This window comes from Bison bison, unplaced genomic scaffold (assembly GCF_000754665.1).
Source record: "Bison bison bison isolate TAMUID 2011002044 unplaced genomic scaffold, Bison_UMD1.0 scf7180017864108, whole genome shotgun sequence".
Taxonomy (NCBI): domain Eukaryota; kingdom Metazoa; phylum Chordata; class Mammalia; order Artiodactyla; family Bovidae; genus Bison; species Bison bison.
The window spans coordinates 12688457-12702048 of NW_011494680.1; the positions used below are offsets into that span (position 1 = coordinate 12688457).

At 45.4% G+C, this 13592-nt stretch overlaps 1 protein-coding gene across 1 annotated transcript in view; it reads left to right on the plus strand.

Annotated features, from left to right (window-relative positions):
- CHD7 (chromodomain helicase DNA binding protein 7) overlaps positions 1–13592 on the plus strand; it is a 130380-nt gene that overhangs the window by 41575 nt on the left and 75213 nt on the right. The window contains 1 exon segment of the mRNA XM_010839000.1: positions 1401–1831. Within this exon segment, the coding sequence (XP_010837302.1) occupies positions 1401–1831 (431 nt within the window).

Here is a 13592-nt window from a genome sequence, read left to right on the forward strand (position 1 = left end):
CGCATTAGATGTCATAGTTCACAGTGGAGACAGGTTGTCCTCTATCCCTGTTGTTAGCATCCTGTCCCAGGTGTTGGTATTCTCCACCATATTTATGACCATCTCTGGATACGGTCCTGCTGCTGCTGCTGCTGCTGCTAAGTCGCGTCAGTCATGTCTGACTCTTCGCGAACCCATAGATGGCAGCCCACCAGGCTCCACCGTCCCTGGGATTCTCTAGGCAAGAACACTGGAGTGGGTTGCCATTTCCTTCTCCAATGCATGAAAGTGAAAAGTGAAAGTGAAGTCACTCAGTCATGTCGGACTCTTCGAGACCCCATGGACTGCAGCCCACCAGGCTCCTCTGTCCATAGGGTTTTCCAGGCAAGAGTCCTGGAGTGGGGTGCCATCGCCTTCTCCGGGATACGGTCCTAGAGGATGTCAAAAATCTTCAAGTCATGTCAGATTGACTGTTTGGGGGGGATCTCTTTCTTTCTGCCTCCGCCTCCCTTCTTCCCTCCCTTCCTCTGTGTGAGATTTGGAAATGTAAAGCTTTAATAACTTAATAAAAACATTATCTGCCTTTCCTATCAGTACCAGAAACCTAACCAACCCAAAGTCATTAAGCTGGTATGTGTGTGCTTAGTTGCTCAGTTGTGTTCGACTCTTGAGACCCTATAGACTGTAGCCTGCCAGGCTCCTCTGTCCATGGGTTTCTCCAAGCAAGAATACTGGAGTGAGTTGCCATTTCCTTCTCCAGGGGATCTTCCCAAACCAGGAATTGAACCTGGGTCTCCTGCAACGGCAGATTCTTTACCAACTGAACTATGAGGGAAGCCCTGTCCGCATATAGGCTGGCATATATGCTTTTAATTTGACATTTGAGTGTCATTTAAATTAGAAATGACTTGTACTGAATAAGATTTGTGTGTTTATACTCGGACTTCAAACTTTCACAGTATTTGATTCTTACAGTGCTCAGTTTGCCTGCTGTTTTTAAAAGTGACTTGATTATCCATCTTTAATTTCCCGTTCCTATATGGGGAAAATTCCACTTGAATTCCATCTTTGTGGCTTAGCTTTTGCTGCTGTTTCATCCTTCCTCAGTTCCTACACAGGTGCTAAGGACGTGGAAGATGTCTTTAAATTGAATGAGAAATTTTCTTTCTCCTGAACAGATTTTTTTTTTTTAACTGTATTACTAAGTTGCTCTCTTTAACTCTATTCATTTAAAAGCTTTCTTGTTGAAGAAATCTATTTTTTTGGATGAGACAAAATGATAAGTTTCACAACTGTATAGTGGGTGAAGTTTGCTACCTTGAGTATAGAGTAAGTTTGAGAACTATCAGCACTAACTTTCAGTTCCTTTCTAAACTACGAAGAATGATAAACTAATTTCAATTCCTATTTGTGTCTCTTAGCATTCTCCATCGGAGCCCTTTCTAGAGAAACCAGTGCCGGATATGACTCAGGTTAGTGGACCGAACGCTCAGCTAGTGAAGAGTGATGATTACCTGCCGTCGATAGAACAGCAGCCACAGCAAAAGAAGAAGAAAAAGAAGAACAACCACATTGTTGCAGAGGATCCCAGTAAAAACTTTGGTAAAGATGACTTCCCTGGTGGGGTTGATAACCAAGAACTAAACAGGAACTCACTAGACGGGTCCCAAGAAGAGAAAAAGAAAAAGAAAAGGCCGAAGGCAAAAAAAGATCCCAAGGAACCGAAAGAACCCAAGGAGAAAAAAGAGCCCAAGGAACCCAAGACCCCGAAAGCCCCTAAGATTCCCAAAGAGCCAAAGGAAAAGAAAGTAAAAACTGCCACGCCAAAACCCAAATCCAGCAAAAAGTCAAGGTAGGCTGCGGGCAGAAACACCCGCCACCAAATAGTAGAGACACAAGCACCAAACAGTTACAACCTATGGAATTGGGGGGAGAGGGGCAGCTCAAGGGTGGGGGTCACTCTGATTTTTGTCCTCACTGTTAAGCTTCTTTCTCTCACACCCAAACTAGCAAGTGAAGGTGTTAACGCATTGTAAAATTTAGGACTCCCATTATTATGAGTTGTTGATTTGGGTGGTAGATTTTTAGAAATGTTGCTGGGTGAAGAATAGTTTCTTATTTAAAATCACTGTCTTATATTTTTGTGAAAACCTGGCGTTTAACAAATAGAACCAGGTTACCAGCATAATTGTTTGTAAGCTTAGACCACCAACCTCATTTTCAGCGGCAATGCCAAACCGGGTAAGAAGGATTATAGAAGCCAGGGGAGTCACTATATTTCAGCAGGCTTTTCAGTCCTGCTTCCCAGAAGTTGAAACAGGAGAATTAATTCTCCCCATTTGGCAGGCAGAGTGAGCCTTCCAGGGGCAGGGTAGAGATCCTAGCGGGCGACGTGGGACAAATCAAAGAGCAGTTACCCATTAGATATGCCTTGGATAAGACCATGTAGTTTAGGTTCTAGGGGAAAAACCTCCTACATGCCCTCCTTCCCCTCCGTACTTCCCCCACCGACTCTCTGACCCCCCAGGAGGCATATTTATTCAGTAAGAAAAACTGAGAGGAAAAGACATTGAAGACTAATTTTTTTCATTTGTACTGAACATTTCTTACAACTGTTCTGAACCAGTTCCAAACATCTGAATCTATTTTTCAGAATATGGCTCATGTTATAAAATATAGTTTCCAGATGGAAGTATGGTCAGACTTGGTTACTCCGAACCTGTTTGCAAAACTCGTGTAGAAAGCACGCACCCCCCATAATCCCCCACGTGTGAATGTGCACGTGTGTGGCGCTCATGTGTAGTCAGCCCTGAGGTTGATAGCGCTGGATCCCCTCATTGCGAGCTTACGGGCCAGGCAGCCTTGGGCTTGTGGGCGATCCTGTGTATCAAGAGCAGGAACACAAAGAGGGTGTGGTTTCTGTGGCTGGAGAGATGCTGCAAAGCGGAAGGACAAACTGGGATTTTCAACTTCCCACTGAAAATATCTAAACAACCCAATGCATTATTCTGTAGTGTTTTGAAAATTTGAATCATAGTAATTAAAAGAAAACCTTTTGTTGTCAGTACTTTATATGGTGCCCAAATAACTGAGTTACAGTTGGCCCTCCACAAGGGACTTGAGTATCCTCGGATTCTGGTATATGCTGGGATCCTGGGCCCACTTCCTTGTAGATACGGAGAACCATATATTCAGTAATTGGGTCTAATAGGTAACTTGATGTTTGCATTTACTTACGAGCATTCTTTGATGCCTCGGTAACGGTTTCTTAATTGAAAGCCTTTTTTTTTTCTCTCCATACGAACACTCTTCTAAACTCACAATCCATTATAAGTTTCGTTTTCATTTACTTAGGAAATATTTTATTGGGGGCTTACTATTTGCAGATACTGTGTTAAGACAGGGATGTGAGCCAAGAGGATGCTGTTAGAATTTCGGTCTGATTTATGAAGGAGGTTTTAAAAATACACAGTTGCTTAAATCTGAGTGTTGTGCTTTTGGTAGGAAGAGGCATGTGCTTTATTTCTGCAAAATCTAAAAAGAATGATTTTTTTTTTTTAACTTAAAATGTGAAAGAGTGTATAGTCTCAAGAAGTTTTCTGGAATTCAGAAAATATATCACCAAAACTAGCCTCAAAATATATCTGTCTTCAATTTTTATCTTAGTGTTTTGAGTTTATTACCTAGTGGTAATAATTGATGTAAAAACCCCACTGTATCTTGGATACTGGTCATCAATTCCCAGCTGTATTCTTTGAAGCTCTCAGTCTACCTCAGACGGACCCTGTCTTTAAAAATGGACTTTAGCACATCCTTAGGCCATGTAGGATACATTGTTTAGTTGCTAAGTCATATCCTACTCTCTTGCGAACCCGTGGACTGTAGCCTGCCAGGCTCCTCTGTCCATGGGATGTTTCTGGCAAGATTATTGAAGTGGGTTGCTGTTTCCTTCTCCAAGGTTGGGGAAGGTACTAAATTATCCTGTTTTAACAGTGAAACTTGTTGAAATATCCCTAGTTGCCATAAACAACCTTCAGGAGCCTGGAGCATCACATTCAGTCTTTCCAGGCCCCTCCCCCACCTCCTTGGTGCAGGTACAGACTCTGCCTTTATCCTCAGAAGACCCTTCGGTGATGCTCATCTGTGGCCTTGGCCACGCAGCCTGATGTGTGTGTCCGTGTGTGGGGAGAGGTCAGCATGGTTGAGACTGAGTGGCAGCCGTGCCCTAGAGTCACACGCTTTTAGCAGGAGGAAGGTGTGTGATTATCTTCTCCCAAGAAGAAAGCTTAGTATTTTTTTTTTCTTCTTGTGACTAGTAGTTTCTGTCAATGGCTGCCATAGGTGACAATTGTTCTCCCCCAAGTGGTGTGACAGTAACTGATGGGGGGGCCCTTCTGTAGTGTCTGGAGATTGCCAGTGGGGAGGGCCATGCCCTGGAGGTATGGGCGGCCACCAGGAGGGCCACCAAGATCGTCGGTGGTGCCTTTGCTGGTCCCAGTGACTTGACTTCTTAACCGGCCACTTGCCGACTTAGGATGAAGTGTGGTGAGGACGTGCCCGAGAGAGGTTTTCCTGTTGTTGATGGTCTGATGAGCGTGGCTGTCTGAGAATATGGTAACCGAACAGAGATTGTCATTGGCTTAATTAACAAACCAACCCATTGTTTTGCTGAGCTGCAGTGTTTCTGCTGGTCAGGTGAACAGACACACTCGAGTTGTGGTCTCGTTTAAGGCTAGGAAGGAAAAAGTGTCCCCCAAGCAAGGATAAGCAGATTGCACACAACTGCATGTAAATTCTGAATAGCATAGCAGAATAATTATGTAAATTGAATATGCAGTGATGAAGGTAATGGGAGGTTTGGGTTATGTCAGTGCTGGGGTTGAATTGCTGGAGCAGGTTGCTGTAAGCCCTGGAATACAGCAGTGGCAATTTTGTTTTGCAGAACGTTATGTGATACCAGTTATTTCCATCCTTGAATAAGTTAACTTGATGAATTTGTTTATACAGAAAATAATTCTCCTACAGAGGGCTGGAACAGAAGGGATAAACAGAAATGGAAGGAAACAGTTACTGTAGAACTGCTCACATCTCTCCCGTTTGGCCCTCTCTACTGGGTCACTCACAAGATTTCTGGTAACAAACTCAGGCTCTGAGCGTCTGGTGACAGCAGTGACCCGTTAGCGGTCTGCATTGTGTCCAGGCAGCAGAGAACGGGCTTTGCGTCATTGACACACTCGTGCTAACATAGCACGTGAGAAAGGATGGTTGTCTTCAGTGGGACCAGTTTTCCTGTGTGCTTCCACGGCTTCATTCTCTCAACCTATCATCCCACTTCGTTCCTTTGAGTCTGTTGAGGTTTAAATTTGTGGCCATTCCCAGCAAACTGGCCCTTTTGGCAACAACATATGATTGAATCTGTCTTGCCTATGCAGGAGAACCTAAAACAACTGTCCAGGAGCTGTTACATTTAATGGTGGTGGTCGCTATTTGGTCGTCATGTCTGACTCTTTGCAACCTCATGGAATTTAGCCCGTTGGGCTCCTCTATTCATGAGATTTCCCAGGCAAAATACTGGAATGGGTTGTCACTTCCTTCTCCAGGGGATCTTCCCGACCCAGGGATCGAAACTGCGTCTCCTGCATTGCAGGCATATTCTTTTACTGCTGAGTCATCAGGGAAACCCTGCATAATAGAACAGTAGTGAAACAGAAAAAGGTGTCAGCATTTCAGAAAGAGTCACTTAATATCCTAATGATAGGGAAAAAAAAGTACGGGCCATATTCCTCTTTTCTAATTAGAGCTATATCTTTTTTCCCCCTTTCCATTTTACCTTAAATATATATTTTTCCACATGTTTTTCCTGTGAGCTCTCCAGGTGTCTTTATAGCCTTCTAATGTTGTCAGTTAATATTGAAAATAAGGGCTAAGACATTTGTGGCTTGGAAAGGATACTTTTTTGCATACGGAAGGGGTCACGACGCTGAAATTGGAGGATCTGTGGCCTTCCCTTCAATGCGTTTTCTGTTGTGTGTGCCTGGCCTTGTGCAATGAGAGAATTTGGAGGAAGTGCTTCCTTTGAATGACTTTGAAGGATTTAGTGGTGCATTTAGCTATATAAAGATTCTTTGAATGTACATAAAGAAGGGAACTTGGCCAAAGAGTGTGACTTGACTGTTGAAGCTTCAGTTCAAAGAAGCCATGGAGATTCACTTCTGGTGCAGTTTCTAGGAATTCATCTGACTCCTTGCCCCCGCTCCCCCTCACTCCACCACCAAGTATTAAAGTTAGTAGGAAGCTAAAAATACTGCTTCTCAATTAAGAGTGAAGATATTTTAAAGTGGAAAGCAACCATACTGTTCTTGTTTTAGAAAGATATATTAAGTAAACAGGTAAAGTGTATTTTTTTGCATACCACACTTTGATTAAAATTTATGTTGTGACTTTCTTCTAACAACTGTATTTTTTAAGATACTGTCTTCTCAATTATGATCCTAGAGAGTAGCAGCATTTACCTGAGAAATACTTTTATTCAGTCATTCAGTCAGCAAGCCCAGTGGTGGTGTATTTCAACCAACTAATACATATTTTATAATGTGCTCTTAAACATGTAAAATTACTCGCACACAAAAACAAGCAATTAAACTCATTTTACTAATAAGTACAGATTTCCTCAATAGGTATCTCCCCATCAGATAAACTGAATTAAGCCAGCAGCTCTTCTTCTTCTATTTATTTGTTCTTCTACTCACATGCTGTGACTTGGTTTTGACCTAAGACACTGAATAGTTGTACAGACGGAATTAGGTGTTTTAGATGCTGTGCCTCAAGTGTGTACAGGTTTCTCTAGCATGTGGTCACAAAGGGGCTGTTGAGCCTTTCGGTGTTGGTGAGGATTGAGAACTTCTCATGAATGTCATGCCATCTGCCTGCCCACGGGCCTGCACTGTCTGCTCCTGGTCAGTACATCCAAGCTCTGGGCCAGGGGTGTAGCCAGGTACCCCCTTACCTGCTGATCTCAAAGATTGTCTTCTCTTTGATAAACGGGCCATGTATGTGCTCAGTCGCTCAGTCATGCCCGACTCTTTGCAACCCCATGGACTGTAGCCGGCCAGGCTCCTCTGTCCATGGGATTCTCCAGACAAGAATACTGGAATGGGTTGCCATTTCCTCCTCCAGGGGATCTTTCCGACCCAGATATCAAACCCATATCTCATGTCTCCTGCATTGGCAGGCAAGTAAGGCCTCCTGGGAAGCCAAAAGGACTCAGAAGTGAGAAGAGAGCAAACATGTCCATGGGGTCTCCTTAATCCCAAATCCTTCTTTCCTTCAGTAGAACCATCTGGGAGCCTTTCCTGTGCCAGTGACAGGCCACATTAGGACATTTCCCCCTTCTGGTTTATCTTAAATGAAGACAAGCAGGGAGGGAGAGTGGTCAGCTGCTTTTCAGTACAGACGGACGTCTGACAGTACCTCAGTCCGTTTACACTTCCTGGGGACAGGGGAGGCCCTGCAACACTGACCCTTAACAGAAGTTCCACTGACTCATGCTCTGAGCTGAGTGCAGGCATGGACCGCACTGGGCCTGCTGGGGGTTTGGCCCTGACTGTCCAGGGAGCTGCAGAGGAATTCAGAGTGGAGGCCTGCTGGCATTGTGGTCTGTGTGGGGGAGGTGAAGTAGGTCCCACTGCACCCATCAGAGGAGAGGTGAGGAGGCCCTAGAAGGCAGAGGGATGGCTGTGAAGGGTGGTTTTCCTGGGGATGCATTCCTTTGAAGTCTTTTCTAAGTGGGGTTTTAGGGTGGAGCATAGGAGACATGGTGGTGACGTCGGAGTTGGAAGATGAGGAGCAGGAGGAATCACGCGTGCATGCTAAGTCGCTTCAGTCGTGTCAGACTCTTGGCGACCCCATGGACTGTAGCCCTCCAGGCTCCTCTGTCCGTGGGTATTCTCCAGGCGGGAATTCCGGAGTGTGTTGCCTTTTCCTCCTCCAGAAGCTCTTTCCAACCCAGGGATCAAACTTGGTATCTCTTAAGTCTCCTGCATTGGCAGGCGGGTTCTTTACCACTAGCGCCAAAATTATTGTTAAAAGGTTTCTATGGTTATGAAAACGTTCTTGAGAAGTATGAAGTTTTGTACTAATGCAGATATGTAATCACGTGATATGTAAAGCTCTCCCTGCTAGTTGTTTTCTGCCCAGCGGCCACTGTAGAGCATCAGGCACGTGAGAGGCCAGTCTTTGCATCAGCTCTCCTCCCCATAGATGCCCGTGTGACTGAGCTCTCACTGTTGAATAGGGAGCTGGAGGGTACAGGATTAAGAAAAAAGACACTGCTTTCTCTGTTTCTCACTCTCTGTCTTTTAATTTTAGAAAAACAACACCCTTGAACTTCCATTAGATGACTAATTTTATGTGTACCCTGATTCCTGTAGGAACAGTGTAATGTCGTGGGAGTTCTGCCTCTCCTGTCTGGGTGGGTGGTGAGATTTATTTTTTTTTCCTCATGGGCCTTAAATTTACTGAGCCGAATTCTCCACCTCTGGACCTCACCCAGTTACATCGAGAGTGGGCTGCCCATCTCCCGGGTTGATTTTAGCCACCCTGGCGCATCAAAGAAGATGCTCTTAAATCTGGGGAGTTGGGCTCTGGCTGCTACCACCACCCACACTGTCCCCGTCCTGGTCATGGTAATGCTGCTCATGAAACAGACAAGCATCTTAGGATTTGGCACAAGGTGCCAAATATCGGCCCTGCTGTTTGGCTCTTGGAAGAATATCCCATGGTAGAAGGGCAGTGAAAGGCCTGCTTTCTGCCCTTGTTGTATGATGGGTGGTGTGCCCAATCCTTTCCGCTGTATCTCAGTGCCAGGCAGAGCCGCAGGCTGATGCTGATGTTTGCTGAGCTTCTGGGATCCGATGACACGTTAGCTTACTAGACTTTGCTTCCGTCTTACTTCTGATGGTGGTTTAGTCCCTCAGTTGTGTCTGACTCTTTGCAACCCCATGGATTATAGCCCGCCAGGCTCTTCTGTCCGTGGGATTATTACCAGGCAAGAATACTGGAGTGGGTTGCCATTTCCTTCTCCAGGGGATATTGCTGACCCAGGGATCGAACCTGGGTCTTCTGTCTTGCAGGCGATCTCTTTACTAACTGAGCCACCAGGGAAGCCCTTATTGATTCAGTCCATAAAATTCAATAGCCTTTAGTCTTTTGGTGATAATTTGTGACTGCATGATGTCTTTTTTTTTTCCCCCAACACCTGGAATCTATTCAACATTAAAAACGGGTTTAGCTCTTTCAGGAGGACTTTCTGCTGTACTTTCTGTTTCATTTCTTTTTTTTTTTCAACATTCTTTATAAAATGGTCAGGTGGAGCTCTCCTCAGGACAGGGCAGTGTTAGTTACTCAGTTGTGTCCAACTGTTTGCCACCCCATGGACTATAGCCCACCAGGCTTCTCAGTCCATGGGATTCTCCAGGTAAGGATACTGGAGTAGGTAGCCATTGCCTTCTTCAGGGGGTCTTCCTGACCCAGGACGGGTCTCCTGCATTGCAGGCAGATTCTTAACCATCTGAGCCACCAGGGAAGCCCCTCCTTAGGGCAGAGTTCTGATGTTATTGGAACCTGCCCAGGGATGATTCCAAGTAACAGAAGATATTCACCAGGAGAGGTTTTCCCCAGAACCTGGGCTCTGGAGCCAGGCGGGTCCTGGGATGGCTGCTTACTAGGCTGAGCGTATATCTGCTTTGACTGTTACAGTTTGGTAGTAAGATATGAGGGTGAGTGGTATTGAGTCTGAAATAGACATTTTAAATGAAAGCAGGTTAGGTTTCTGTATCTTTCCCATCCTTCTTCGCTATTCCTTTTCTAGAAATTTAGCACAGTTAAGGTACTTAGGGGGTAGTTGATGCTCTAAAAGCTACTTAAAGTAATAAGTTAATAAATAAGTAATCAATAACTTAAAAAAGTTTATGATTGTCATTGAAGTTTGTTGTTCAGAAGTAAAACAGAATTCCTTTTTCTAATTCCCTCTCTCGTTCACGTCTCAGCTCTCCTAACTTTCTCTTTCTCAAACAGGAGCATGGGATGAAGAATTTGTGGGTGGCATTGAGGAGTAGTCAGGGGTGGCTCAGCACCTGAGGGCCAATTGCTGGGAGGTTGTGGGCAAAGGGGTCCTTGCTCCAGTCCTCCCATCCCACCCTGGTACTCTCCTTGGGGGGGAGTCTCAAGCATTTGGACTGGCTGCTGACCGCCACTGAGCCCTTGGTCCAGGGAACCCTGATTGCCTTCTTATGAAAGTGGTGATGTATGGTTTTCTTGTCTGTCGTGCAGAATTTGTCTTCACGCTTAACCTCATTAATTTATTCTGTCACTTGCATTTTTATCACATCCCAGTTTAGCTATTAAATTAAAAAATTTTAAACGTCTTAGGAGTTTAACATTTTTATTTTATTGAGTTGGCCTTACTTCATGATACATCATATTTTATGTTGCCCTCATTGATCCTTTTGAACTTTCAGTCCTTTATCTTGCCTTTTTTAGTTTTCCTCTTTATCTTTTAATTTTCTTTTTTATTATTTAAAAACTCAGAGGAAAACGTGAAGCTGAGAGGCCAGACACTTTCCTCCCAGCAGCCTTGAGCCTGCAACCCTAGTGGCTCAGGGATTGTATCATATGTGATCTTTCTGAATCATGACAAGTCACACACTTCCTGTGCCACGAACATTGCTCACTTCTCATCTATGACATTCGGTTTCTTACGGAAAAGCCTTTTGAGTCTGTAAAATATAAGGATATGTTTCAATACTCTTTGTTCTCCTAAAAGACAGTAGTAGTGTGACACTTTGGCTTGATTTCCTGAAAACAGGCCTGTTTAATGTTCACAAACCTCATGGTTGATTTTTCCCAGTGTGAGGAGAACCTTTGCCAGCGTGTCCTGTCTGAGGGTCTGTGTGGTGAATCCCTGCTGCTGTTCAGCCGCTTCACTAGCTGACTGTCTTCCTCTGATCCCATTTGGTTCCACAATATTGTTCCTTTTCAAACTTTCTTTCCTTGGAGGACTTAGATCCTTAGGCTAATGTTAATCGATGTTTACACTCTGTAACAAACCAGGGCAGCTAGCTGGCTTTCCTATAAGTCCTGGTCCTTTGCATAAAAGTTTTGTTTAAAAAACCTGTACTGTTTCTCACCAAAGACAGTCTTCATTGTTCATGTGCTGATCTGAGCTGGGATTTATGTGTCCAGCCCCTTTCCAGGGACCATCCCTTGGCCCATGGCTGTGAACTCTTACAGCCACATGCTGAATACCATCCTTCTGAGGGGCTGATCCTCTTTTGTAAATCCCTCCTCTCTGAACCCACCACTTGTTTCTCGGAGTTCTCATCAGGGTGGTACAGGCTTTGATCACATGGGGCGGGGAACAGAACTTTAGAGCTCAGTCTGTCAAGGTGACCAAAGTGTCACTCAGCCATCGACCCTGAGCACTTCCTTCTGCCCACCACCATGACCTGCCTCTCATGGTGAAACGTGACATGTGAGTAAAGCTGGTGGAGGGACAGTGGCCCTGCCAACCGCCAGCAGCATCCCCAGAAAGAAGTCCCCTTTCCAAGAATACAGGGGCCCGCCCAACTTGACGAAGGGGCGGCCCTACATCTCGGCCACACCAGTAATGATGGGCGATAAGGATCAGGAAATGAAAGAACTTGTGTGAGTACAGAGGGGAAGTATAAAGATGTACAGGGTTTGAGGCATTGCTAGGTTTCACTCTATTTGGGCAGTACTTTAGCCTCTCTTTACTGAGCTTTGTAAAGATAGAATCTGTGTGGGGTTATCGTAAATGCGTTGGCAACCAGAGAGCTTGAGCTGCAAATAGTCCGGACTGTGTAGGTGTTTGTTGTTTTCCCTGTTACTTTTACTGTTTAGTTAAATCACTCAGCTAACCTCACCTGACCAGACATGAGGAGTACAGAGATAAATAAGACACAGCTCCTTCTCGAGCTTACAGGATATTTGGAGAAAAACATACCCACATAGTGCCTCGGTTTCCCTGCATTGCAGTCATGTTAGCCCCCAGGGTTGTGTTTTAAATATCCCTTGTGTGTGGGATGTGTCGTGTGGCATGTAGAGGGTGTGCGATCTGACTAATCCAGACTTTGGTGGCCAGAAAATGGTTCTCTGAGTGAGTGATGTCCACCTGAGCCTTGTGGATGAGTAAGCGAGGGGCAGTGGAGGTTGAGGAGACATGTGTATGATTTCAAAAGTGCTTCTGTGTATCCATAGGGTGGAGGATGGGGGGTTTAGGATGTGGGAAAGTGTAGAAAAAGAAAGTTGACGTCGCCAACTGTAAAAGCTGCGTGCAGAATCTCAGACGTCAATACATGTGGGACTGGACTTCAGCAGAATGACTCGGTCAGGTTTGCCTGTGAGCCAGCTGCCCTGGTGGTGCCCGGAGGATGGGTTTGCAGGCATTGTTCAGGTGGCAGGACCGCAGCTCAGAGCTCGGGGAAGGAGGTGGGCAGAGCTGGTCTAGGGTAGGCCCGAGGACAGATGTGGCTTCTCCATGGAGGCCACTCAGGGGGACCCCATGCAGCCCAGTTTTCCTCACCATCCTTGCTGATGGGGCACCGGGCCAAGGCCAGCACTGCAGCTGTTGGAGGCGCCGTAAGGTTGTAGATCTGCGCCAAGTAGCCCAGGGGTCTCTTCCCCCACCTCATAGTGTCTGGTCAAGGGGTGTAACATCCTTGTTAATACCATTCCCTTCTCCCCTACCAGAAGAGCTGCCCTCTCCATGCGCTCAAACTCTCTGGATTATAACTTGGAAGAGGAATGTGTATGTTTTGGTTTTGACATCACGAAAGATCAGTTTTGAACCTCACACATCTGAGTCCCGGCTGTGGCCCTGGGATTTGTGTCCTTTTTCCAGCAGTCTGGGTGTTGTGATAGTCACGGTGGGATGTGATATGTGTCTATACTATAGCAGTGGCTGCTGGGCTGGTCTGCTCGTTTGTCCTTTGAGCTGGTGTTGAGCTCTGTTGATACGGGATGTTCCTTCTCTTCGAGTGGCTTAGATGAAGCGGTCACAATGTGGCGTGGCTTGTCCTTAAGTGTCCTCTGCTTATTCTGCCACAGTCAGAGAACAGTTCTCAGCCGTGGGTGCCAGGCGCTGGAAAGATCAAGTCTTGGAGCAGGGTGTAATTAGTAACCTCATTTCGTAGATGAGTAAACTGAAGCTCAGGGAAAGACATAGGGAAATTTAAAGATGTATCCAGGATCACAGACAGGTTAGCAGTGACAAAGTTGGAACGTGAACTGAGGGCTGTCTGAAATCAGTGCTCTGATTACCCTCATTGGCTGGGGAAAAAAAAAATCTGATTCTGGTTTTTTGGGGGCAAAGCAGTTTTAATGTAACAGTTGAAAGTCCAAGTGAGCTTACTGCAAAATAGTGGCAAAGGCAATCTGGTCCTTGATTGTCTTGTGTTGGGGTGACATGAAGACTTTGTAGCATTTGACTTCTTCGTGTGTTCCTGGTTTATATGTTGATGTCATGAGAAGATGTTAGCAAGGAAACGCTTAGCTGCCTCTGAGCAGCATGAACAACACAGGATCTACTGAGATTA